This window comes from Ceratotherium simum, chromosome 22, assembly GCF_057802395.1.
Source record: "Ceratotherium simum simum isolate JZ-2026a chromosome 22, ASM5780239v1, whole genome shotgun sequence".
In the NCBI taxonomy this organism is placed as follows: domain Eukaryota; kingdom Metazoa; phylum Chordata; class Mammalia; order Perissodactyla; family Rhinocerotidae; genus Ceratotherium; species Ceratotherium simum.
The window spans coordinates 34,249,751-34,277,384 of NC_141921.1; the positions used below are offsets into that span (position 1 = coordinate 34,249,751).

The 27,634-nt window shown below is 48.0% G+C and overlaps 2 protein-coding genes across 3 annotated transcripts; both read right to left on the minus strand.

Moving 5' to 3' along the window:
• Nucleotides 1–10,321: 10,321 nt before the first annotated feature.
• On the minus strand, nucleotides 10,322–14,526 carry LOC147914131 (SCAN domain-containing protein 1-like). 2 transcript variants are annotated; one of them, XM_087446609.1, is made up of 2 exons: nucleotides 14,054–14,308; nucleotides 10,322–11,341 (listed from the first exon to the last, which is right to left on the minus strand). In XM_087446609.1, exon 2 carries the CDS (start codon nucleotides 11,298–11,300, stop codon nucleotides 10,848–10,850), a length of 453 nt encoding a protein of 150 aa, XP_087302735.1. In that variant the 5' UTR covers nucleotides 11,301–11,341; nucleotides 14,054–14,308; the 3' UTR covers nucleotides 10,322–10,847. The 2 variants fall into 2 exon arrangements, with proteins under 2 accessions (XP_087302735.1, XP_087302734.1); XM_087446608.1 differs by lacking the exon at nucleotides 14,054–14,308 and adding an exon at nucleotides 14,326–14,526 and having other exon boundaries at nucleotides 10,323–11,341.
• A 5,479-nt stretch (nucleotides 14,527–20,005) lies between these two features.
• On the minus strand, nucleotides 20,006–26,733 carry LOC101397155 (chymotrypsin-like elastase family member 3B). Its single transcript, XM_014783749.2, has 8 exons — nucleotides 26,619–26,733; nucleotides 25,563–25,642; nucleotides 23,632–23,729; nucleotides 23,375–23,509; nucleotides 22,095–22,231; nucleotides 21,562–21,704; nucleotides 20,753–20,905; nucleotides 20,006–20,086 (listed from the first exon to the last, which is right to left on the minus strand). Exons 1-8 carry the CDS (start codon nucleotides 26,659–26,661, stop codon nucleotides 20,069–20,071), a joined length of 807 nt encoding a protein of 268 aa, XP_014639235.2. The 5' UTR covers nucleotides 26,662–26,733; the 3' UTR covers nucleotides 20,006–20,068.
• Between the last annotated feature and the right edge of the window lie 901 nt (nucleotides 26,734–27,634).

Here is a 27,634-nt window from a genome sequence, read left to right on the forward strand (position 1 = left end):
TTGGCCAATCAGGGCATTTTAGAGAGCCCTCTTGCCACAGCATTCCAGCAATAGGCATATGACCAAATGAGAACCAGTGAGATTCCATTCTGGGACTTTGGTCAGAACTGTCTAGTTGAGTGAATCTGTCTGCTGAGGACAGGATGCAATCATGGCACTGCTGGCAGCCAGGAGAGAGACTGCCTGAGAATAAGACCAAGATGGAGGGGGGAAAACAGAGCTGAGAGATGGAGACAGTGAACCCTAGTCCCGGTGACATTGTTTGAGCCCTTGGATCAAATCTTGCTTCAATTTTCAGTCACATTAGCCAAGAAATTCCCTCTACTGTCTGAGCCAGGTTGAACAGGTTTCTGTTGCTTGCAACTGCAAGTTGCAAGACTCTTGATAAATCACTCTGCCACTCCTGCCCCCCATGTCTGCCCCAGTGTGGTACTTGCCACCACACTCTATGTGGATGATTCCCAAATTTCTACCTCCTCCAGCTCCTATTCCCATCCCCATTTCCAAATTTCCAGCTACTCAGAAGTCCCCTCAGCGCCACTGAAATCATCTTCCAGTTCCCACCTGCTCCAGGTTCTGCAGTGCTTATGTGTGCTTTGAGCCCCTGCACGCTTGTCCATCCAAGGATTCCCAACCTTTTCTGCATCATAAATCCTATACCCACAAAATTAATAGCCAATTTCTAGAGGCTTCCTTTAAGAATCTCTGTTTTAATTCATTTACACAGCACAGCCTTCATCTTCCCAGATTTCAGCTCTAAGTCACTTCTCAGCTCAGGAACCCCCAGTGTTTTCTCATCTGTCTTCAAAATAAAATTCAAAGTCCTCTAGCCAGGTATTCTCTGTCCTCCTGGCACCATCTTGCCTTTCCAAAGTTATTTCTTTTTTTGTGTGTGTGAGGAAGATCGGCCCTGAGCTAGCATCTGTCAATCTTCCTCTTTTTGCTGAGGAAGACTGGCCCTGGGCTAACATCCATGCCCATCATCCTCCACTTTATATGGGACGCCGCCACAGCATGGCTTGACAAGCGGTGCCTCAGTGCACGCCCGGGATCCGAACTGGCGAACCCTGGGCCGCCACAGCAGAGCATGCGCACTTAACCACTTGCACCACCAGGCCGGCCCCCCAAAATTATTTCTTTTCCCTTTTGTATTAGTCAGGGTTCTCCAGAGGAATAGAATCAATAGGAGAGATAGATGATTGATAGATAGATAGATAGATAGATAGATAGATAGATAGATAGATAGATAATCTATGTTGACATCTATCTAATCTATCTGTCTAAAAAGATTTATTGTAAGGAATTGACTCACACAATTATGGAGGCTGATAAATCCCAAGATCTGCAGAGTGAGTTGGCAAGCTGGAGATCCAAGAAAGCTGATGGTGTAGTTCCAGTCTAAGTCCTAGGGCCTGAAAACCAGAAAAGCCGATGTTTCAGTCGCAGTCCCACAGGCTCAAGACCCAGGAAAAGCCAATGTTTCAGTTTGAGTCCAAAGCCAGGAAAAATTCTCCTTTACTTGAAGGAGGATCAGCGTTTTTGCTCTAGTTAGGCCTTCAACTGATCGGATGAGGTCCACTATATTAGGGAGAGCAATCTGTTTTACTCAGTCTACTGATTCAAATGTTAAACTCATCCCTAAAGCAGCCTCACAGACACACTCAGAATAAGGTTTGACCAAATATCTGGGCACCCCATGGCCCAGTCAAGTTGACATATAAAATCAACCATCACATCTTCCATCACACACCTTATGCTACAGCTAGACTGAATTACTTAGTATTGTGCGTGCAGGTACCATGATTTCCTTCCTCTATGCCCCTCTTGATGCTGTTCCCTTTACCTAGAACACCCTTCCCACTCATCCGCCCTAACTGTCAAGCCCCACTCTCCCTCCCACCATGAACCATACCTTTTGCCAACTGACCTTGTGTCCTTTCCCACCTCTGAGCCTCTGCAGATTCAGTGGTTCCCTTCTCTGTCTGCCAAATCCCTACCTTCTCTCCTTCAAGGACAAGCCTAGACCTCCGCTCTGAAGCCTTCCCTGACAAGCCCAGGCAACCAATCATTCCTATTACACTTTATATTTAAAGCATACCGTATCGGAATCATTTGCATCTGTACTAACTAAACCATTAGGCCGTGAGCAGACGGGGATCTTATCTCATTCATTTTTGTATCCTTTTACCTAATTTCCTGGCATGCTGCTGGCCCTCAAAAATATGTGATAAATAATGCATGAATGAGCGTAATGCCACCTCTTCCACAAAGCCTGCTCCGCTTCCTGCTGCCAGAAGTGATCTCTGCCTCTTCTAAACTCCCACAGCACCTCTCCGAGGACTTCTGCAGGCTCTCACCCTGTTCTGTCCTGTATATCACGCTTTCTCTGCCCTACTGTTAGCTCCCAGGGGCAGGCTCGGTTTGGGACATATCCTAGTGCCTCTCACAGTGCTCTTCAGGTGCTTTAAACACAGTGAGCACTTAAACACCGGCTAAATACGAGAAGCCTCAGAACTGCGCTCTCTGCCAAATGCCGAAGACCGCAAATCCACTACCGTCTCCCCAGGGCCTGCCAAGATTTACTAAAGAAGAGGAGGATCCACCTTAGAGAGGCTCTCCTTTGTGGTCTTCGGTCTTAGGATTTACATGAGAAAATCCTAATTTAAGACTTTCCTTGTGATTCATAGGCAATAAAACTATAAAGAAAAGCAAGGATTGGGCCGGCCCCGTGGCTTAGCGGTTAAGTGCGCGTGCTCCGCTGCTGGTGGCCTGGGTTCGGATCCCGGGCGCGCACCGACACACCGCTTCTCCAGCCATGCTGAGGCCGTGTCCCACATACAGCAACTAGAAGGATGTGCAGCTATGACATACAACTATCTACTGGGGCTTTGGGGAAAAAAAAATAAAATCTTTAGAAAAAAAAAAAGGAAAAGCAAGGAAGTGATTATTATAAAAATCCGGCTACTGGCTGCCTCTAAAAAAGGTTGTAATCTGGAAGGGATGGGAGGGGTGTGGGGAGGATGGTGCTGGCAATGTTCTGTGTCATGACCTGGGTGATGGTTACATGGATGTTTGCTTTATAACTACTCATTGTACTATACATTTGTTTTATGTGCTTTTTCTCATGTGTAATATTTCATAAAAATAAAAGCTAGAAATAAGTAAGTAAAATAAAAATGAAGTCTCTCTGTTATTACTGAAAGGTTGATGTTGTATAAATTCCTGTCACTGAGACTCAAGCCTCCGCTTCCATTCTGATCTACTGGCTGGTCTCTCCTTCCTCCGACTGGTCATGGCCCAGGCCTTGCCAGCTGCTCTACTCTGCTGCTAAGACTCCAGATGGGCTCCTGGCTGGACCTGCCACAGCATAAGCAGCTGCAGCCTGCTCCACAGGCTCCGGCCTGCTCCTCTTACCTCTTCTGCAGCCCCTCCTGCTGCTCAGCCTCTCTCTTCCACTTTGTGCTCATCATTACACTTGTCCAGGGACCTGGACCCTTCCTGGAGTCAGAGAAAGGAGAGGAACTGACCGAACCTGTTTTCTACTTGCATTTTCTTTCACTGGCCCAGGCTTGCCTCCTTCATCTCTGTTACATCTCTGGGGAGATAATCTGGGTCACTGAAGAAGGGTGGATGAGATGGGATAGGGGAGAGAAAAGTCTACAAATAACTGAGCAACTCCATCCCCATCCAGTAGGGTTTAGTAAGAACCCAGAGGCACATGGCACATTGATGAAGTTTTAACTTGAAAACGATCTGAGAATCGCTCATGTGGACCAATTGGTCATGGTCACGTTGTGACCAATAATCAACAGTTAGTGAGTGTCTCTTATGTGCTAGGTACCTCAGATGCAAAGGTGAACGATAGCCCCCTGCTTAACCCCTTCTCGAGGCTCTTGTCCTTCTCTCCAAATTCCTCTGGACCATGCACTCACTCACTGGGCTCCAGCCATGCTGCCCTCTTTGCTGTTCATCGGACATAACCGAGCTTCCCGTGCCGACCTCAGAGCCTTTGCACTTGCTGTTCTCTCTCCTGCTCTGCACTCACCTGCTCCTTGTCACCCTGTAGGTCTTTGGTCAAATAACACCTCTTCAAGGAGACCTCCCCCCTATCCAGCTTAAGTAGCACCCTCAACCCACTATCACACCACACTGCTTTATTTATCATAGCCTTACCACTATTAAAAATGATCTCACCTCTTTATTTTTCTTACTCTCTCTTCCCATTAAAAAGTAAAATTGAAGGGCTTCCTTCACCACTGTACCCTCAGTGCTAGAATGCAGTACATACTCAGTAAATTTCTGCTGACGTAATACAATGAATGAAGATACCATCCCTACTGAAATAATTAAGGTCTCATAGAAGGACAAGCAATCATCAAAATAAGTGCTAGGACGAGAGCGTGTACAAGGATCTAGGGGAATAAAAAAAGCAGAGTATTCACAATAGTTACACTTAGCATTTATTAAGTACTTTCTATGTTCCAGGTATTGTTCTAAGGGTTTAATATGTATTATCTCACTTGAAATGCACAAGAACTCTGGAATATAGAAACCATTATCTTCAACAAAAATGAGGCATGAAGAGGTTAGTAAACTTGCCCAAAATCATACAGCTGGCAGGTGGAGGAGCTGGGATTCAAATCCAGAGCTGGTCAGGGAAGGTTTCCCAACGAGCAAGGTTTGATCTGAGTTTAGAGGACTTGCCTAAGCTGGCCAGACTAGGGTGGGGCATGCTGAAAGAACAGAAAGATTCCTGGCAGAAAGAGCAGGCATGTCCAGGTACATGGGCATGGAAAAGCAGGATGCTAAGGGGAGAGATGAATCTCACAGATATAATGTTGAACACAAGAAGCTAGACACAAAACAGTATATACTGTATGATTTCATTCGGTTCAGAAACAGACCACTTTACTGAAGGGCAATAGAAATCATAATAGCAGTTACCTTTCAGGGCATTAATAACTAGGAAAGACATGAGGGAGACTTCTAAGTTGCTGGCCATATTCTGTATCTTCATCCAGAAAGTGGTTATAGCGGTACACCCACTTTGTACAAATTCATGAAGCTGTACAATTAAGATTTGTGCATTTTACAGGATGTACGTTATATTAAAAAAATTAAAGGTCACTACAGCAGTAGTACTGGCCTAAAAACCAAAACACCTGCGATTTTTTAAGAAGTGTAGAATTTTTTCGATGATGAGATCTAATGCCTGTGGATAAGATAAGCAACAAGGAGAGAAATAGGGAGTGAGAAAAACAGGCTGTTATGTGTAGAAATTAGAAATGAGAAGATGGAGCTGTTCAAGAGAGAGGCTCAGAAGAAAAGAACAAGATCAAAGGGACAGCTGAGAAAGAGTCACTAACAGAATCTTCCCCTAACCAAGCAGATTCAGCTACCATAGCATTTACCGAATGTTTCTCTGCTTCCGGTGCTGTGCTAGGGTGACCCTAACTGGGAATAAGACAGAAACAAGACAGATATGGAAACTGAAGCTCAGAGAGGTGACATGACTTGTCTGAGATCACACAGCTCTTAAGTGCTGGAGTTACCTTTGCTACAAACATCCCATTTGTGCTGCTAAGACAGGGCTCCAAAACGCTAAGCATTGGCCCCAGTTGAAGGCGGAGTTTTGGCTCAGAGGAAGTGAAGGGGAGGCCCGGGCTGCTGTGGCGGTGTTGGTGGCTTCCTGCCTAGGAGACACACCCAGCTTCAAAATCACCATTCTGGCCAGTCAGGTTGTTGCTAGGCACCAAGAGGGGGGCCTTGAGCTTTCAAGCGGAGCCAGCCAAGGGCAGTTAACCTCACCTCCTTGCAAGGTAAGGTGCAGAACAGAGAGGGAAGCCAGCCACCTGAGGGAAGCCTTCCCTTTTTTTTTGGTTTTCTTTTCATTGCCATCCCCAGCACTTACACAGGAACTAATCATCTCACTCCCTGCCCCCTTCCCAGTGTAACACTTACTGGTCTCCCATGAACTCTAGTTATTTGTGTTCACTACAAGGAAACACTTAAGTCGGGAGCAACCATGTGTCTCCTTGAGGATCAGCCACGTGCAGGCACCGTGTGAGAGGCCAAGAACGTAGAGATTCCCTCTTCATAGAGCTCACAATCTGCCTGGGGACACAAACTAGACACTGCCTTGCAGTGTGATACTTAGAAAAGGCCTTGGCACATTGGGTATAATATATATTTGCTGAATGAACAGGGACCGAGAAGAACTCAAGCTGAGGTGTTATAGGAGCTCACAGGAGGGTTTCAGATGCCGATGAAAGGCAGAAGTCAAAGAAGGCTTCACGAAGGTGACCATGCCTGTCTGCATCATAAAGAATGTACAGGAGGGCCAGCCCGGTGGCGCAAGCGGTTAAGTGCGCGAGCTCCGCTGCAGCGGCCCGGGGATCGTCGGTTCGGATCTCAGGCGCGCACCGACGCACCGCTTGTCAAGCCATGCTGTGGTGGCGTCCCATATAAAGTGGAGGAAGATGGGCACGGATGTTAGCCCACGGCCGGCCTTCCTCAGCAAAGAGAGGCGGATTGGCAGATGTTAGCTCAGGGCCGATCTTCCTCACAAAAAAAAAAAAATGAACAGGAGTAGGCTGGGGGAGGAGAGGGGGAGGGGAATTCTGGGCCAAAGGAAAATGTCCAATAAATGCATGGCAGTGGGTGGAAAATGCTTAGCAAAATAGGCAAGTCATTGTCAAGGGCATTGCACTGAGCTGCCTGTGGAAACTGACCACACACGATGCTCCTGGGAAGGCCAGTTACATTTGAATTCTCCAGCCACCACCACCATCGTGGTAGATTCCTCCTGGCCCCCACACCTCCTGGAGTTGGCCTCCTCTCCAGCAGCCAGGGCCTGGCACCCACTCACTGCTCAGGGAGTAGCTGCCCAACAGATGACATATTTTTCCATGGCACCAGCCAGTTGCTGGGAATCTCATATTACCTTGTGGCCCCAACGCTGGTTTTCACCAACAGCCATCTGGCAGGAGCATTTTTCACTAACTAGATGAAATTATTCTTTTGTGGAACTTGGAGTCAAAATAATCACAAAGGGAAAATTAGACACATGAGACATTTTAGAAATACTTCCCTCTAGCTCCTTTCCTTTGTCCTCCTCCTTCCCCATCACTCACAGTATTAAAAGTGTTTAGGGATCTTTAGAATTGAGGTCTGGATTGACTCAAGAGATGACAATGACAGGCACTGGGGGTAACTGGGTGGTGCCAACTGAGTAGAAAAAGCACAGGAATCTGCAGTAGCAATAGATATAGGGAATTACTGTACTCCCAAATCCCCACAGAGCCCTGGAAACACTGGAGTTGGTCTACTCTTTGATATCCAGGCAGTGTGACCTCACGGCAAGAACATGGGGCTAGAGCCAGCAGAAATGGAGATGAACTCCAGCTTCCCTCTTACTCCAGCTTCTCCTCTCACTGGGTTTGTCTGGGGCATCTGTAGACTCACTTCCATGGGAAAGAGCTGTACCACAGGGTTGCTGGGAGCCAGTGTTGGGCAATTGTGAAATGTACCAGTCCTGGTTTCAGACCCTGGCGGTTGAGCCCTGGCTCTGTCACTTACTCTTTAAACTTCACTTATGCTTTGGAGGTTTGACCCCATACCTAAATCCTCTACCTTGTGTTTTTTACTGGAAAGGGTAAGGCTGGGTATTAGCCATACAACGTACTATGTGGCTGCTAAAAAAAATTTTTTTTTTTTTTGAGGAAGATGGGTCCTGAGCTAACATCGGTTGCCAATCTTCCTCTTTTTGTTTTTCTCCCCAAAGCCCCAGTACATAGTTGTATATCCTAGTTGTAGGTCCTTCTAGTTCTTCTATGTGGGACGCCTCCTCAGCATGGCTTGACGGGCAGTGAGTAGGTCTGCACCCAGGATCCCAACTGGTGAACCCTGGGCCACTGAAGGTGAAATGCGAGAACTTAACCACTGTGCCACCAGGCCAGCCCCCCCCAAATTTTTTTTAATAAAGAAATTTCTGTATGTTGACAGCAAAAGACCTCTAAGACCTCGTGGGCAAGAAAAAAATACGCTAAACATGCATAATATATATTTTGTGTAAATAAAAAAGGTATATATGTGCACGTGTGTGTATGTATCTGCTTACATATGTATAATTCATATTTTCTGGAAAGATATATAAGAAAGTGTTAATGGGAAGAGAGCCTTTAAATTTTCCTTTTATACCATTTTATACTGTTGGACTTTTCTATCCACATGCAAATATATCTTTTACGTTAAAAAATGTCAACAGGAGTTACCTAGAAAGTGAGATTATGGACCATTTTTGGGTTTTTTCCTACTTTTTCTGTATCAAATGAATCTAAGAAATGTTATTCTAAATCGCAAGATAAAGATGAAAAAAAGCAAAAAAAGAAACATATCGCACACAGGAGATTTTCAAGAGAGGCTTGTTAAATTAACATTTCCAGACATGATGGAAAAAGCCCAAAATTACAGAGACAGAAATCCAAGGCTCAGATTCCAGCTCCACTACTTATTGGCCACGTTGCTTAACTGCTGGGGCTCAGTTTTCTCATCATAAGCATGTTTATTTACATGAAAACCGAAACTCACATGACCGTTAGGATTAAATGAATCCTGAATGCATCTAGTCCAGATCCCGGCACACAGTAAACCAACCATCCCAAAAAAACGTTCTAAAGGTTGGAGATGCAGTATTAATCTTCATACCAAAGAGCTTCTTAAGATTTGCCAGAATAGGCAGCATTACCCAAACACACAAAGGGAATATAAAGCCCAATTTATGCCACTCTTCCCACAGCTTTCTCAAGTCAACGTTAAGCTTTAGAGACCAGGGATCTGAGGGTAATCTGTGGCATGTCTGTAATGAACTCTCCTACTAAATCAGTGGTTCTCAACCACGGGTCAAATTTGCCCCCAGGGGACATTTGGCAACGTCTGGAGACATTTTTGGTTGTCACATCTAGCGGGGTGCTACAAGCATCTAGTGAGTAGCGGCCAGGGATGCTGCTAAACATCCTACGATGCATAAGACAAGCCCCTACAAAAAAGAATTATCTGGCCCAAAAGGGTCAAGATTGAGAATATCTGTGCTAAATTCACTCCATTCAGGGAACCTCAGCTGTCTTGCCACAAAATCTGTAAGGTGAAAATTTTGGGTTCACCTGGAAACTTGGGTCCTTTACTTGCAAGCTAAATTCTACATCATCGAAGCAGCTGAGAAACTGGTGCAGGCCAGGAAATTCCTTACCACCACGAGTTCTTGATCCCTGCAGACTAAAGGAAATACCTTCAGAATGTTCTGAACAAACCAAAGTACTGGAGATACTATGACCCTCTCGGGGTTACTAACTCCTTTGCCAATGTTAAATTTTACTCTTAGAATTAAGAACAGAAAAGCTGAACCTCATAATAAAAGGCATGGTTCACTCCTCTGTATGTTCCCTATTCTTCAAACACTACACGCCTTTGCATTCTCATGCTTTTGGCCAAGGTGTGACTTGTATCCAGTGATTTACTATGCCTAGAGTTCCATTAAAATGTCACTTCCTTAACTTGGCTATTTCCTCTCTTCTTTGCTTTTAACATGTATTTTTTTTAATAGGAAATGTGTTTTCTTAGTGCTATCTCAAAACTAGATACCAAAAGACGACTAGTTTTACTCTAACGTTGCTAACAATATATTTGATCGCTTCTTCCTCTCTCCTCAAAAACCACACATTTCCTTAGAACTGGGTTTTATGCTTGTATCCCAGCACCTAGAACAGTCCTGAAGGCACAGAAAGTACTAAACACACCAGCAGAATAAACATGAGTTCCAGCCTGGAGCTAACCAGCCCCTATCCCAAAAGATTAGTTTCCGAATTGGCACCAAGTTTGTTACAGGAGCAGATCTACAAATCCAAGATCCAGGCCACAGAGGCAGGAAGGCTCCTCGACACTGGGTCATGTTGGGGAAGCAGCTGCTATTTACTCTCTGCCTGTCACAACCACAGCTCTGGCTCTGTCTCAGCTGTTAGCCAAAGTACAGGTCTCTGCACATAGAAAGCCAGGATGATCTGTTTCAGGAAGAGCAGAACAGAACTGTCAGTCGGTTTAGAGTGAATTCTCCTGCAGGAGGACAAGCTATAGAACAGAGGAGACAGAAATGGAGAAAGAGCACATCGAACAGCTCTCCACAAGAGTTACTTACCTCTGATGACCCTGTTTTACTCCTTTCTCAGTTTTGTCCAATTTAAATTCTGACTTTGAAAACAAAGGCCAGGCCTGTTCCTATTTGCCAGCTCAGCGAATGCCACAGTCATAGCTCTTATCTCTGGCTCACATCTACTCCTGATAATGATCTCACCTTTCTCAAATGCTGACTACTAAGAGCTAAACTGTAAATCACCACAGGACATTTTTATTAAGGACCAAACTTTAATATTTCAAGGACATCCCAAAGGAGTTACTGGTGGGGTTACAGAAGCTTCCATTCATGCCACCACAGCAAGAATCAAGATTTCTGAAAGTTAAAGCAATTACTTCTTTGGATACATAAAAACAATATATTAAAGCATGTCACAAAGTGCAAAAAAGGAGGCATTCAGCAGAGCAAAAACAAGCAGCACTCTGATTATCCTAACAAGAGGGCAGAGAAACTCCTTCTGGAGTTCACAGTCCCAGGAAACAGCCTCAGCCAAAAAGAGGTCCAGACATGGGTTTTGATTGATTCTTGTTACAACCAGTCAAAGGCAAGCTCAAAGAAAACCGAGGTTCAGATTTCCTGTGATTGCAGTTGGATCTTGCAACAAACAGAACCTTTGGTTACTTGTCACATGTAGGTTGACAAAGAAGTGAGCAGCCAAGATTTAGCCAGTGATTCTGACCCCAGGCTGACATCGCTGGGCCCGAGCTCTGAGCTCCTCAGGCAAGACAGCCTGGAACTGCTCCTGCACCAGCATTTCTACAATCTGCTCCTTTGTGTGAATATCAGGTCTCAGCCACTGTCCAGCAAGCTCCTGGAGATGTCTGAGGACATCTCTGGGCCCAGCTGCATCCTCATAGGGGAACTTCCTGAACCTCTGCCTGGAGACTGCAGGGTTGGGAGCATTCCTTCGTGGCATGGTCTCCAGGTCTTCGACAGACTCTTCATTGAGGCTCTCTGGTGAAAGCCCAGAAGGCTCTTGTGAAACCTGGACCTGGGGAGGCCCTATTAGGACGACTTCTGGCTCCTCAGCCATTATCTCATTTGGTTGTGACCTTATTTGATCATTCTGGACTTCTCTATTTCTTTGTGTGTCTGGGTACCCTTCAGTCTCCATTCTGGAACTCTGGAAATGTTGTACCTGGATGTCTCAGACTCCTAGGCACAAAGAGAAAAGTCAGGGTCAGCAAATACAGACCACAAAGGCTATGGAAACCACCTTGATCTCATGGATCTAATCCAGACCCAGATTCCATCAGCTTTCCAATCTTAACAGGGTTTCTTAAGAAAGCTACTAAAAATTCTATTTTTGTTTCTTCTTGCTGGATCAATTGACACTGTTGAAAAAATGTGTCACTGGTTCACCAAAATGAAAAATGTAGATTCTCAAAGCAGGAAGAATAAAGAACGCTGGCCTTGCTAGCTGGAGAATCTTTCATCCATTTTTTAGCTCCATTACAAAGTATTTTAAATTATGTTAAAAGAAAAAAAAACATATATGCACACGATTTGTAGGGAGGAAATCCTTAAAATCATGGGTGTTTGCTTCCTCCAACCTTTTTTTTTTTTTGAGGAAGACTGGCCCTGTGCTAACATCTGTTGCCAATCTGCCTCTTTTTTTTTTTCCTCCCCAAAGCCCCAGTACATAGTTGTGTATCACAGTTGTAGAGTCGTGGTTCTTCTATATGGGACACCGTATGGCTTGATCAGCGGTGAGTAGGTCCGTGCCCAGGATCTGAACTGGCCAACCTCGGGCTGCCGCAGCAGAAGGCACGAACTTAACCGCTACACCACCGGGCTGGCCCCTCCTCCAACCATTTTTATGGAGCATTTGCTATGTCCAAAAGCAAATTATCAAGAAGTGCTAAAATAGAGGAGAAAGTTCCGTTCATTTACGTCACTCTGCTGTCTTGCCCACCTCCCCCCATCTCTTTCGGATGAGGAAAGAAGAGCAGGTGTTACAAAGTACTTTAGGAGCTACCATCAGGGTGGGGCCTAAGGCCGAAGAAAAGAAAAGAAAAAGAAAAAAGCTGTTAAGATCAAGATCCAAAGGTCCTTCAACCGGTGAATCAGTGTACGGGAAATTGAACTTGTCAGAATCCTAGTAGCAGAGACTTCCAACTCTTTGGATGCACGACAGCTCCAGGATTAGCAAACCAGCTGTAGGGGGAGGAAGGGGAGGCAAATCAAATATCTGCAAAATGCCAGAAAAAAAGGCTTAGCTTCATCTGGGTTAGGGCTCCAGTCCAAAAGAGGGGTTATTTACAGGAAAACCACATCCTATGTTAATTTATTAAAAAAAAAAAAAAGACTTCAGAGGACAATACAGAAATGACTAAATTAATTTTCACGTCAGGCTATGTCCAATCAAAGAGTATAACCCTTATGATGTAGTCACTTTTCGAGAATCACCTCTTTTTTCATTAATACCCCCTTCCCCAAGAACAAATCCTTCCCTAGTCTACAGTGGCAGAAGTGTTGAGATTTAAAATCCCTCCTACCTCAGAGATTCTCTCAAATCTGTTTCCTGGGCAACAACTGACAGACGCCAACAAGCACCAACACTGACGACCTGCCCTGCATTAACTAGTTCTCGGCTCCTAATCACCTTTTCTCTAAACATCCCCTGACCCATTTCCTAGGAGCCTTGAATTGATTCTAGACCCTGCAGCTGGGATACTTTTGGAGTACACCAATTCTCATATTATCTGAATTTTAGCTCAATCAACAGGGTGTGCTCATCCCCCAAAATAAGTTATTACTAAGCTAGGATGATGAGAAGGACAAAGGCAGAATATCCCAGTAACTTAGGGATGCCTTGGATAAAAAGGACATATTTAATCAAGGAAAGGTTAGATGAAACACTGTGGGAAAGCAAAACTTTGGGAACAACCCAAGTGACCATTAACAGGGAAATGATTAAATAAAGTACTGTCAGCCATCCAGTGCAATACTGTGCAGCCCTGTAAAGACTGAAGTAGGCCTCTGAGTGCTGATATGTAAGGACATCCACAACACATCACCACGTCACCAAGGTGCAGATCAATATGTGTAGTATGATCACATGAGAGGAAATTCAAAATACATACACAGAAGCATATATGACCTGATATATCCACAAACAATACCTGGAAGGTTATTAAAGAAATGAATTGCATTTATTTCTGAGGGGCAGGAACAGCAGAAGAGGGAAACATTTTTCATGTCTTTCTGCATTGTTTCTTTTTTAACTACAACTATGTATTACTTTCATAACAACTCAAGAGGGAGAAAACTTTTCAGGCTTTCCCCTCCTGCCCAAAAGCTTTCTGAGTGAAAACCCCTAATCGACTTAGGAAAACACCCTTTTATTAATTCTTTTAGTTTCCAGCACCAGATTTCTTTACAACCCCGCCTTCTAGGAACAGTTTCAATTGTCAGTAGGCCAGTTCTCAAGGTTGACTCTGAAAGATGGACCAGCTCCACGATTTACCCAGCTTATAAACTTGTCCGTTTTAGAAGACCACCCGCCAGACACAAGGCTTACTCTCACCACGTAATCACTCCAGTTTACTGCGCACTTATTTCTTATCTGCCACTGCGCTGAGCGTTTTACAAACACTCCCCTCTACACGATCCCCTTAGCCGCTCGGGTTCAGTTCCTGATACGACTCTCTACCGCCCCGGTTGTCTCCATCAACAACAGCAGCAGCCGCTACCACTGGTTGAATTTTACCGGCCAGACACTCCGCAGAAGCCTTCCCTCATCCAATCTTCCCGATAACCCAGTAGGACAGTTACTGTCATTTGCATTCACAGATAAGCAAACGGGGGCTCGGGAAGAGGGGACCTGCCAAGGTCACAAGGCTGGGAAGTGGTGGGACCACTCACCCGAGTAAAAAAAATCCCCGGCGTCTAGGCGGGGACCTCCCACCACAAGGGCGCGGCTCGGAGGGCCCAGGTCGGGCGGAAAATGCCCTTCTGGGGCTCTAGGGCTGGGACCGTCTCCTCCCCCTCCTGAGCTGATGCGGGGCCCAAGGCCACATCAACCCCAGCAGCCCGCAGACCCCAAGGGCAGGGCCTCGCCGCTCCTAGAGCCGCCCGCTCCCAAGAGTCCGCGCGCGGGGGAGGGCGGGGCGGAGGGGCGGGAGCGGAGCGTTCACCTGCGCAGGTGCCCCCTCCAAGGGCGGGGGCGGGGCGGTGACAGCTCACGACGACACTCGAAAGCCCACCACAGGCTCCCGGCGCAGAGCCCCGCAGCCCCCCGCCGGAACCGGAAGTGCGCCCCGCCCGGAAGTTGGAAGTGGGGCGGGAACGAAGTTAGAGGGGCCGGGGCGGGGCTCCGCGCGCTCTTGAATTTGGTGAGTGGTGCTCGCCTGGGCTGCCCCGTTGCTCCGGCCTTCCTACCGTGGGGAGCTTCGGGGAAGTTCTTTGTCTTGCTGAGCCGCGGTTTGCCCAGCTGCAGACTGGAAAGAAGATGAAGCGGGAACTGAGACACTCTCGGAGCCCGCCCGCAGCTGAGTCAGCGCCCCACCGCGAGGTTACACCCTGGAGCCTTGGCACCACCCAGAGGAAAGAACCCAAAATAGAGGGCGGGTGGCTGCTGTTGGGAGACAGTGGTCCTGGATGGCGCCCCGTCTTATCACTCCCCATGAGCAGTGGGCACAGTCTCACAGGGCAGGTAGCCCTGCCTCGGTGTACCCAGACAGAAGTGGGCATGTGCCCGTGGGGGGTTGACATTCTGTCCAGGGGGAGACCCCGTGTGTATAGGAGGCTCAGTCTTAGCCCTGTGTGCCTCTTCCCCAAGACTTTGCAATTGCTGATGGTTGAGAACTGAAGTTTTGACGTCATGCTGAGCTGGTTTGAGTCTGGGCACATAGGTTAAATAGCACCTCCTGTAAGAGGAAGTGCAGAGATACTAACCAAGGCACCTCCCACCTGGCTCTTAACCCTGAAGGGGAAGGGACTTGGCCTTTAGGGAGAGGCACTCGGTTGGGTCATCCCACTTTCCTTCCAACTGGCCTATCCAAATAGGATGGGAAAGAGAATTAAGAGGGGCACCCCAAGGCCCCTTTGCTGGCGTATCATCCCAGACCCAGTGTCTCTGGGAAAGGGATGATGTGCCCTTTGCACTGCCAGTGCTGGTCAGTAAACTCCTAGATGACCAGGTACTCCAGCTGGTGGTTGGAGACCCAGGGCTCCTTGCTATGGCCCTACCCTTACTTCCCTTAGGGACCGTGGGCCCTGCCCCCACTCATTCCTACAACCCTTTGCACCTTTCACCGCCTCTCAGCCTTAGTTTGCCCATCTGTAAAATGAGAGAGTTGGGCTAGGTTAAGGACTTCCACTTGTACTCCCACTCCCAACTCTTAGGTTCCTTGGGGATGCTTCAGAAAACTGCAGGGTGGGGGGACAGTAGGTTGGGTCCCACAGCAGCTCCAATTTTATAGGCTTATAAATTTATTTAAAAAGTATATATGTTGTGGCTCTGCACAAGATTGTTGTGTCGTTCAGGATAAAACGTAAACCTTGTACTTTGCCCCACCTCCCTCATCTTTCCCCACCCTCCTGTTCACTCACTCTGCTCCAGGCACATTGAGCTTGTTAGTTTGCAAACCTGACTGGCTCCCCTTCACCTCTTTGGTGATCTCTGCTTGTAATGCTTTCTTGATCTATTTGTCCAGATTCCAGCTCAAATGGAGTCTCTCCAGGGCAGACTTCGCTGCCCACCCTTCTTTTTATTTGATGAGAAAGATTGATTCTGAGCTAACATCCGTCGCCAATCTTCCTCTTTTTGCTGAGGAAGATTGGTCCTGAGCTAACAACTGTGCCCATCTTCCTCTATTTTGTATGTGGGACACCTCCACAGCATGGCTTGATGAGCAGTATGTACATCCACGCCCAGGATCCGAACCCGCAAACCCTGAGCCACTGAAGTGGAGCGCGCAACTTACCCACTGTGCCACCGGTCCCACCCGCTGCTCCCCTCTGCTAAAGGCACCCATCCGGTCCCTTTGTATCCTGTTACTCTGTTTTTGTTATTACCTGTTTATTTTCTATCTCGTCCACTTGAAGCAGGGTCCGCATGACTGTCCTGTCACCATGTCTCCACCTAAAACTGAACATAGGCTGGGTAAACATTTGTTGAATGAATCAATGAGTGAATGAATGAACAAAGGCTTGAATTTTATAGTAAAACCAATCTGATATAGATCACCAGGGACACAGGTGTAGTTTAACAAACTTAGGTTCATTAACTTGATGCAACAAGCACCCAGAGGAACCATGGGGTGCCTTACTAAATAAAGGAAGAAACAGGATTATCATAGAATTTGGGGGAAGAGTGGAATTTGGGTGAAAATGAGATGAAGCAGTGTTGATAGGCTCAAAGCAAACCTGGCTGTATGGAAAGGGGTTAACATCTGGCTTAGGCTGAGAAGTGGACTCAGTCCTGTTCTCTTGGCCATCACAAAGTTAAGATATAGACTGTTGTGCCAAAAACCCCTTGTCTGAAGCTCTGCACCTGAGTTGGTAAACCAGGCTGCTTCTCTGTGTCAAATGGGGCTCCGACCCACTAGATAAGGGGATGTTCCATTCTTAGTAACATGATTTCGACAGCAGAGTTTCTCAGCACTATGTCTTTGGTGTTAATTGACAAAGAAGGTTTGATGGGTTCACCTTTGACAGGAATCCCTCGATGCCTCGATCATCTGAGTGTGAGGACCACCGAGAGCTCCCATCTTCCCATCCCACTGTGACCCTGGCTCCCTGCACCCCACATCACTCTGCGCCTCCATTAGAACAGAGTCAAGTCTCCCTCCCCGCTTGGGTGTACCTGTCAGCTTCCCAGCCAGACTGTGGGCTCATCGAGGACTTGGGTCAAGTTTGGGTCATTTTCCTCTGCCTGTGCCTGGCACAGAATAACAGTAGGTGCTCTGTCCATGTTCATTGAATCTGACTGTTGATAGGTTTTCTAAACACAAAGAAGTGGAAGGAAACATCAAAATGATAGCAGCAGCTGTATAAGAGAGGTAGGAATGTGGGTGATTTTTAATAATCTTTCCTAAAGTGCAAGTTTCTAAAATATAGCCAATATTAATGTTTTGAAAAAGGAAAAGAGAATAGAATTATTGACTCTTTTAAGATTTAAAAAATGAATTATCAACACTTTAATGATTTTAAAATGAGAACTAAATTGTTGACATCGTGTTATTAAATAGAGAGCATTGCAACACTGAGCCCTTATCATTTTTAAAAAAGAATAGAAGTGTTGACATTGTGCCTTTTCAGAAAATAGATTGTTCCTAATTTAGAAAACAAAAACAAAGAATTGTTGGTATTGATATTCTCAAATCATTACTCAAAAAAAATAGTTTTTGACTATATGGTTTTTAAAGGATTTGAATTGTTGGAGATTAAAAAAAGGAAATTGAACTATTGATCAAATTGTCGGCACTTTTAGGCAAGATTTCCAAACTCTTGCCCATGCAGGAGAAGGTGTCAGCCTCCCCCCAAGGCTGGGTGGAATTTTACATGTTTGACTGCCTTTATCCTAAAACTATTTTTGAAAATTGTCCAAGGGCTTTTCCCTGACCCATTGGGAAGAATTAGATACTCACCTTTTGCAACCTTGCTGTGCCTTGGGAACACCTGACAGATACATGTGTCACCCAGCACTGACTCAGTACAAATGATTAACCCATGCATGTTCCAGAATTTCTCCCATCCTCCCCAGCACCCCTGTTATGCAGAGGTCTCTGCTCTCCTTGACTCAGTTCCTTCCTTGCCCTCACTCTGGCCTTGCCAGACTAGTTCTTGGGCTTTTGTAGGAGCCAGAGTGGGGTGAGGTCTGGAGGAGAGTTTTGTGGGAGAGGGCTGAGATTCCAGGAGTGGTTTTAGGAGAAAAATGTGGGGCAGTTGTAGTGTGTGGAGACAGTGGATGGGAAAAGGGAAAAAAGGGAATTTTAAGAAGTATTGTTGATACCATCACTTTGGAGAGCAGTTTGGCAATTGGTAAAGTTGAAAATGAGCACACGCTCCCACTCAGCACTTCCATTTCTCGGAATACACCCTAGAGAAACTCACACGTGCACCTGGAGGTATGTCCAAGGACGTTCATTGAGGCACTATTTATAATCACAAAAAAATTGGCCCTGCTGTAACTGTCCATCAGCAGGGGGAAAAGGATAAATAACTAGTGTTGTCATGCAATGGGATACTCTGAAAACTAGCAGCAATGAACTAGAGAGGCATCAATGAGCATGGAGAGAACTCAAAAACATCATGTTGGGTGAAGGAAGCAAATTGCAAAATAACTCGTATAGCGTGAAGCCATGCATGTATTTTTAAAAACAAAAAAATGCAGTATAGCGTTTATGGATGTTTATATATGTGATAAAAATATAACAGCATGAAGTAGAAGGATAAACACCAAACTCATTTTATCAGTCAGGATAGGTTAGGGCCGCTGTAATGAACACCCCAAATCTTAGTGGCTTGTAACAACAGAGTCTATTTCTTGCTTGTGCTGCACATCCATGAGGGCTCAGCAGAAGCTCTGCTCCATGTCTCCTCACTCTGGGACTGGGCTGATCTGTAGCTACCAGTTGCCATGGCAAAGGGAAAGAGAGCTCGGCAGATGGTCCTGTCTCTCAAATCTTCACCTTGGCCAGACCAAGCCACGTGGCCAAACTCTACCTCAAGGGGGCAGGCAAGAGCTATCCTACTATGTGCCCCAAAGGAAAAGCAGTAATATTGGGGGACAACCCCACACCCATGATGATGATGACCTCTGGGAAGAGTACAAAGGGGCCTCCACCTTAGCTATAGTTATTATTTTAGAAAATATGAAGCAAAAAATGTGAAATTTGTTCATTCTGGAGGGAGGCGACAAGATGTTCCCTGTATTATTCTCCATGTTGTATCTTTCAAACTTTTCAAAACTAGACGTATAATTTTTAAAGGAAGGGAGCAATGGAACAACATTAATATTAAAAATTGTGTATATATGTGTCCTTGCTAGGACCGTGTTTCCTTTTGCTGTAGTCAGAAGACACGAGTAAAGGAATTCGGTTGTTTTATGTTGCTTTTGGCTGCGTGGTGGCGGTCTTTTGGACCTCAGCAACAGCTCACTGGGCTCTGAGCTCGTTTTCAGCATTGTATGAGCATGTGTGTGTGTGTCTGCCCCCCTCTCTCCCCCACCCCCGGCCTGCAGCACAGGGTCCCCCTGAAGTTGTCCTACTTATGTCTGTACTCAAGCCCTGAGTTTGCCACAAAGATGGTGCCAAGTAAATGTTTGATGAATACTCTAATATGCTCATTTCGATCTAAATAGTGAGCCATTTCAGGGCAGGAACCACATTGTCTCACCCCTCTGAGCCCTCCTCTGGAACGAGGAATGAATGCTTGTTGAATGAATGAATGACCACAGCCTTCCTTCCTCAACCCATCAACAGAAGCCGAAAACACATGCCCTTCCCACTCCACCATGAGCCTCCCAAGGGGCTGGCAAAGGCACTTTTTCTGCAGCTTCTACCATGTTTTTATGCCTACATTGATAAGCCAATGATTGTATGTGGCTATATACTAGGGTGACCAACTTCCCAGGACTCTCCCGGTTTTAGCACTGAAAGTCCCGTGTCCTGGGAACCCCCTCAGTCCCAGGCAAAGTGGCATGGTTGGTCACCCTATAGCATCTTTCTTCTCAATGGGCCTCATTTTTTCCTCATTTTCATCTGCGAGGGTTGGATGTGGTCTTGTCTCTACATAGCAGATCTAAGATTTTAGATGCAGGCCAGAGGGGAAGAGGTGAGTCAAAGAAGAAAGAAAGACTGGAGTCAGGATGTTCTGAGCAATCTTTATTTTTTACAGAGAGTGTGGATCAGCACTGCCATCCAGGCCTTGGTTCTAGTGGCTTGAAATGGTCTGGAAAAAAACCCAGAATAGTCTAGTTAGGAGCACATATTCTGAAGCCGTGTGGAACAGGATTCAACTCCCAGGGTCAGTTAGCGATGTGACCCTGGGAGAGTGACTTGATCTCTCTGAGCTTAAGTTTCCTCATCTGTGTAATGGGGGTAATCACAGTACTTACCTCATGGGGGTTTTTGATTAAACTGTTAACAAGTTAGTTAACAAGTTAACAGACTGCCTGGCACCTGTTAAAGTAGTCTATAAATAGCGGATATTACTGTTTTCATGAACATTATTAATCCTCCCTGACCATTCATTCCCAGATGAGGTTTGCACTCTCACTGGGGCCTGAGTGTCCCCTATCACAGCTCTCACCACATTTCATATTATTGTTCACTTAATCATCTGTCCCCCACGAAGCAGCCCTTTGACACATCTCTCTATCCTCCATGACAAGAAAAGACCTGGACCAGAGGAGGCACGTCATAAACACTTGTTGAAATAAGGAAGTTCAGCAGGAGTTCAAAGCTCCACCCAGAAGGAATGTCCCCAAGGGCCCCTCCACTGCTGACCTTCCAGGATCCTCTCAGCCCCTGCTCAGGATCAGCTGTTCTCACCCCTCCCCCCAGCACCTCTCGGAGGAGCCAGCGCCGGAGCCCTCCCGGCTCGCCTTCCGCTCACCTCCTCGATCCAGCCGATGAAGGCGGAGACACGCGTGAAGACTGTGGGCTTCCGGAGAGTGTTGCAGCCGCGGGAAGACACGAAGCTGGTCACACCATGGACCTGCCAGGAGCCATCTGCTGCAGGGCAATTGAGGGGTCCTCCAGAGTCACCCTAGAATGGTCAGAGAGCAATGGGGGCCTGATCCATGTCTGAGCTTTAAGGAGTTGGTTCTGACTTTGGCGATTTCCAGAAACTCCTATATTACTTGACCTCCCTGAGCCTCAGTTTGCTCATTTCTGATTGGGGAATAATATCTGTCCTACAGGATCCTGTGAGAATTAAATGAAAGAATAGATATATGATCTTAGCACAATGCCTAGTAGAGAAAGCAATCAATAAATGGTAGTTCCCGTTATTAGTGCCATAGTTAATTATGAATATTACGGTTCATACTTATAATAAAACGATAGTATTGTTTGATTATAACTTCAGGACTACAGAGTTGAAGGTGACTTTAGAGGTCATACTGTCAATATCCCTTGCTCTGCTGATGGGGAAGCCTGAGGACCAGGGAGGGACAGTGACTTGCCCCAGGGCAAGTCAGTGTGAGCTGGGACTAGAATCCAGGTGTCCTGACTCCCAGGCCAAGGTCTTGTGTCTGGACTATGCTGATTTCCTCCAAGTCCTGGCTGGCCTGGAGGCTGAAGGGGACAAGCAGGCAAGATGCCTCCTCTACCTTCCAGGCAGATGGCAGAGATACCCAGGGCCCCTGCCCAGCTGAGTGGCTATAGCCTGGGACTGCCTCGGGCAGGAGAGAGCTGACTCACGTTGCACCCAGCGCGGGTGTCCCCGCCGGCACACACCATGGTGGTCTTCACGCTGCTGCCCCACCAGTCCGACTGGGAGCAGTGCTCATAGTCCACCACAGGCAGCAGGGCCTCCTGCAGCTTGGTCGGGAGTGGCCCTCCAGCTGCAGGGATAGAGAGCACTGTGTGTGGGGTCGTGGGGGTGCAGGACTTGGGCTGGGGTCTGGAAGTCAGGGCTGGGAGCCTCAGAGTGGGGTGGGGGGTTTGAGGCAGGCAGCTCTTCTAGTCTGATGGGGACTCTCCTCCCACCAAATTATATGGTCCTGTCTGCTTTGTCCACTATAATATCCCCAGCACCTGGCACATAGAAGACACTAAAAAATGTTCAGTTGAACACATTCATGTTTGGGAGGATGAGGGGAGAAGGCTGCCACTGGAGGAGGAATGGGAGAAACATGAAAGGACCAGTCCTGGTGTTTGCCCTCAACCTCTGGCCCCCAGGCCCTATCTTCCTGCCACTGTCCCTGTGGCTGGCTGGAGGGGTGGGCACATACTATAGAGACGGCCCCAGCCGCTGATGTAGCAGGGCGCCTCATTGGGCAGGATGTCGCCGGCAGGAGGGAGAGAGGCCAGCTGGACCTCATCTCCTAGCTGGGCGCTGCTCGAGAGCTTGATGAGGGCGATGTCATTGCTGGGGAGGAAGGAAGAGTCACAGAGAGCCTGGTCCTCCAGCCAGACCAAGCCCCACCTCCCAACCTTTGCTCCAGATATTCCCGAAGGGTATGCCCTTGCCGCTCCTTTTCCCTCCAAATCCCATTCATTCCTATGGCTGAGCAACTTTAGGAAGCCCCCCAGCCCCTTGAGCCTCTGCTGACCCTTGGCCTTCATAATTGTCCTCAGCTTCTACGCCAGTGGTTCTCACACTTCAGCTGCATCGGAATCACTGGAGGGCTTGTTAAAACACAGGTTGCTGCGTCCCAGCCCCAGAGTTTCTGATGCAGTGGGTCTGTGTGGGACCTGAGGAGTCACATTTCTAACAAGTTCCCAGGCGATGCTGATGCCGCTGGCCTGGGGACCACGCTTTGAGAAGCGCTGCTCTTGGTCTTCATCTGCTTGCTTGTCACTCAAGTCATTTCACCTGGGTTCGCTTATTCTCTTCACTTACCCCAGGACCCCCCGTGAAGATGGATCAAGTTCGTGACCATCAGGCCCCTCACTCCTGCCCTGCACTTTCAGGCGTTCTGTACCCTTCTTTGACCCTTTCACCAGAAAAATGCTGAGCCACACAGACACACAATTTTGCACCTGCTTGAGGGGCTCAAGAAGCCCTGCTTTCGTGTTCTCGCCCAGTGATTGCCTCCTTGACCTTCACAACCACGAAGGAAGCCCAGAAGGTCACCCTCGACAAGTGGTCAAACAGAGACCCAGAGAAGGGCGGTGACTCGCCCAGGCCACACAGCAGCTGAGTGCTGGAGCCTGACCCTCAGGCCACTGCTCTTCTTTTGTCATGGTGCCAGGAACCAGGAAGCTCGGGATGAATGTCAAATGGAGGAACCCTTGGATTTGGGAGACGGGGTGCCAGAGGAGTCCTGGGTTCTGAAGCCAACTAGCCAAGTGGCCTTGGGGGAGTTCCTGCCCCTCCCTGGGCCTGCTGCCCCTCTGTCGGGAGAGAGGTTTGCTACAGATGGTTCTTAAAGGCTCTGCTGACTTCGACCCTCAGTGTGTGGGACCTGGACCCAGCCCTACTGTCCCCGAGAGTATCCTCAGAATCAGCTTTGGGTCACAGAGGGATGAGTAGAGAAACCCTGGGTCCCGGGCCTGAGAGTTCACTCACCCACAGGCCACACAGCTGGAGTTCCAGAGTGGGTGCACGAAGAGGTCTCCAGCGTTGATGGGGATCACCTGTTCGGGGCCCTCCTCCACAGCCCGGTCATACTCGCCCAACACCACCTGGTAGGTCCGGGAGCTCCTGCCGGTGGAAGTGAGGTCAGTTCAGGCCTGATTGGCTTCCCTCCCTCCCCTCTCAGAGTCACCCACCACCCTGGCCTGCCTGGGTCTTACGCAAGGACGGGGACAAGTGAGAGAACTCACGAGATGCAGTGGCCCGCAGTTACGACCCAGTCAGCGGTGATAAGGCTGCCACCACAGGTGTGGTAGAAGGCTCCATTACTCTTATACTGCAGGGATACCTAGTGGCCAGAGAGGGAGCAGCCTGAGTTGTCTGGGCTCCACAATGAGGGGTGCTACCCATGGCTGTATAGGTCGTGCACTGTACAACTCTAGAGGGCAGCATTCATGTAGAAAAGAATCTTACGCTCTAGAAATGTGCAGTGCCCAACCTGCACAACTGCTCGTGGTGGCCCATCACTTTTCCACTAGGATCACATTTTGACTCTCCAAAGCTGTCCAACCCCCAACCCTATGACCTCCCTGGGGACCTCAACATTCTCTGCCCTCTAGGATATCTCCAAACCTTCTGTCTCTTGAGAGCCCAGAGGCCCTCTGTTCTATCAGGCCCCCGGTTCTTCTTCTTCTTCTTCTTTTTTTTTTTTGTGAGGAAGATTGGCCCTGAGCTAACATCTGCCAATCCTCCTCTTTTTTTTTTTTTCCCCACTGAGGAAGACTGGCCATGGGCTAACCTCCATGCCCATCTTCCTCTACTTTATATGGGACGCCGCCACAGCATGGCTTGCCAGGTGGTGCGTCAGTGCGTGCCCAGCGAACCCTGGGCCGCTGCAGCGGAGTGCGCACACTTAACTGCTTGCGCCACTGGGCCGGCCCCAGGCCTCGGGTTCTCCTGAACCTCAGTTCTCTCAGGGCCTCTTGAGCACTCTGAGGCACAACCCTCCCTGCGTCCTTTCCACTCATTTCCTCTTTTCTCATTTCCTACATTCTGATTTTCAAAAGCTCCCTCTAAACCAGGAGTTGGCAAACTACAGCCCATGGGCCAAATCTGGCCTGTGGTCTATTGTTGTCCATAAGATTATTGGAAGACATGAGATTATAGTCACACTCATTTGTGGATCACCTGTGGCTGCTTTCACACTGCAGTGGCAGAGTTAAGTCATTGCAGTCGAGGCCATATAGCCATTTCCTCTCTGGTCCTTGACAGAACAAGTTAGCTGACCCCTGCTGTAGACTAGTGCCATCGATAGAACTTCCTATGATGGTGGAAATATTCTCTATGTTGGCTGTCCAATATGGTAGCCACTAGCCACATGCGGCTACTGAGCATTTGAAATGTGGCTAGCATTGAGCAACTGAATTTTTAACATTAATTTTAATTAATTTAAATTTAAACAGCCACGTATGGCTAGTGTTATGGGCTGGTATGTTAGTGCAGGGAGTCTAGCCCTCTGTGCCTCCCTCCACTGACCTCTGTAAAGCCCCTCATCCCTTTATTGCTCTCAGACCTTATAGCCCTGTTGTATAATTTGGGGAGTCTAGATACGAGTCCCCCCCTTGGGGCCGTCCGGTGGTGTAGTGGTTAAGTGCACACGCTCCACCGCAGTGGCCCGGGGTTCACAAGTTCGGATCCCGGGCGCACACCCACACACTGCTTGTCAGGCCATGCTGTGGCGGCATCCCATATAAAGTAGAGGAAGATGGACACGGATGTTAGCCCAGGGCCAGTCTTCCTCAGCAAAAAGAGGAGGATTGGCATCGGATGTTAGCTCAGAGCTGATCTTCCTCACACACACAAACAAAACTAGAAATGAGTCCCCCCAAATCTCTCTCCCTAAACACAGTGCCTAAAATTCTACTCTTAGCGCACCAACCCCTCGAGCTAAGCATTGTCCTCGCCCCGGATTCCACTTCTAACTTGCAAACAGTCCAGTGAGGGTAACAGATTGAATGGGCAAAACTTCCACAGGAAGTAGATTGTCAAAGGGTTTCCCGGCCTTTGGAAGCTGAAGTGGATACTGGAAGCAAAGCAAATGGGTCAAGACTGGATGCCTTGCAATCAGAACATGCGATGCAGAGCCCATGGTGGGAAATAGTGCAGCTGATATTGCTCTTACCTGCCAGGGCCAGCTGTAGGGGACCGCGTCCTGGCCATTGACAACGCGGGAGGAGATTTGGGTGGAAGGATAGCCACAGCCTGAGGCAGGAGGGGAGAGCAGACGTGCCAGTCAGCCAGTGGGTCCCCAAAAGGAAAAAAGTCTGTGGTACAGTCCTAGCTGTGACCCCCTGCAAGCCCCTTTCCCTCTCTGGACCTCAGTAGCCGCATATGAACAGTGATCATTTGGACCAGAGCAGGGGTTTCCAGAGTCCCAGGAGTCCAGGGATGGAGACGAACGTGTGGCCTCCTTCCATGGCAGGATCAAAGGGGTTGATGCACTTAGAACAGTGCCTGGTCCCCACTGAGCCCTCAAGGAGTGATAGCTCCTGTCATAAAGAGTGGAAGCTTTGGAATAAGACTGACTGGGTTCAAAATGCAGTTCTGCCCCTCATTCTAGGAGGGGCTACTTTACTTCTCTGAGGGTCAGTTTCCCCATCTGTAAAATGGGTACAATAATAATACTTACCTCATGGGGCTGTTGTGAGGATTATATGAGATAATATAAGAAAAAATTCTTAGCACTCTGCCTCGCATATAGTAAGCACTTAAAAAACGTTATCTGTTACAATTACTGTCAGTCAAGGGAGGCTGCTTGGTAGAGGTGGCCTTGAGCTGGAATGTAATATGGCAGAGAGATCAGGAAAAGACTAGATCACAGGATATGGAGTGGGGTAGGTGGAGCGTGAGAAGAGAGTTGGAGGGTTAAGCAGAGGAACAGAAATTCTGTCCCAAGCAGTCTAACCACAGTGCCCAAGTTCTTCATCATCAGACCGCCCCCCCCATCTAGGACTCCCACCACAGCCCTTTGGGTTCCCCAGTCTTTCCCCTGCGCTGGTCTATCCACAGCTTCCCCTCCATTCTCCTGCTCCAGCACCAAGGAGAAAGCCTCCACAATCCTGCCCCAGGGATAAGCTGAGTCCCTTGCTCTGGACCCAGGTGTTGGGTGCACGAGACCCAGGGTGGGTGGCAGATTTCAAGGGCTCCTGGCCCAGTGCAGCACAGGCTGGGGTCTTACCAGGGGCCACAAATAGGAGGAAACTCAGCAGCCGGAGCATCATGAGTTTTGAGATAGGAAAGGGACCGTAGCCTGGGACTCTAATATAGGACAGAAGGCAGGTGGTAGGGGCCGGACTGGGCCCCATTTCCGGAACAGGTGGTGGAACACCCGGTCTCCCATGGTCCAAGGCCAAGGTCCCTACCCACTGCAGATGGGGGAGTGACCCAGAGTTTCCTCCAACATGTGGCTGCACAGGTGGCATTGAATGGCCAGCTGATACAGAGGAGAGGGATGGAGAGGTTGCATCAGAACAAGCCAGCCCCTTCCAGGAAAGAACACGGCTCTGGAACTGGTCAGACCTGGGTTCAAATCCTGGCTCTGCCACCTCTAGGCTCTGTGACCTTGGGCACATGGCTTAACTTCTCTGAGCCACAGATTTCTCATTTCTAACATGGGATTAATATTGAGTGCTTTCTCTATACCAGGCTGTCCATGAATAAGATAGGATCCCGGCTCTCCTGGAGCTTGAATCTAGTAGGGGAGACAATGACTATCAACAAAAATAAATAAAGGCTATTTCTGATTGTGGTGGTAGGTGCTATGGAGAGAAGGAAATGTGGGTGACTGGGGTGGGAATGGGAGTAACTCATTTAGATGGGGGCCAGGGTGGGGGCATTTGGGCTGACAAGGTAGTGTTTGATTGAGTCCTAAAGGATATGTGAAAGCCAGCCCTGGGAAGCCCCGCAGGTGGGGTGTTCAGGTGGAGAGGACGGCAGGGGCAAAGGTCTGGAGGCTGGAATGGGCTTGGCTTGTCCGAGGAGAGGGAGGTCAGCATGGCCGGAGCATAATGGTCAAAGTGGAGAGCGGTGGGGGCTGACGGCAAAGAAAAGGCGTCTCCTAAGGCTGAATTCTCGAGTGATCCAGCAGTTCCACTCCTAGGTATAGACCCTCGAGAAAATTTTGCACCTGTGCCCCAGGAGGCACAAGAAGGTCCCCGCAGCCCTGTCCTCCATCCTCAATAGCAAAACCCTAGA

Excerpts from the sequence above, each read along its gene's own strand:
- LOC147914131 (XM_087446609.1), bottom strand. The coding sequence starts at position 11,300 with ATGGAGACTGAAGGGTACCCAGACACACAAAGAAATAGAGAAGTCCAG.
- LOC101397155 (XM_014783749.2), bottom strand. The coding sequence starts at position 26,661 with ATGATGCTCCGGCTGCTGAGTTTCCTCCTATTTGTGGCCCCTG. Across the intron at positions 25,643-26,618 it reads CCTCCTATTTGTGGCCCCTG|GCTGTGGCTATCCTTCCACC; the intron begins GTAAGACCCCAG and ends CTCCTGCCTCAG. Across the intron at positions 23,510-23,631 it reads ACTGCGGGCCACTGCATCTC|GAGCTCCCGGACCTACCAGG; the intron begins GTGAGTTCTCTC and ends TTCCACCGGCAG.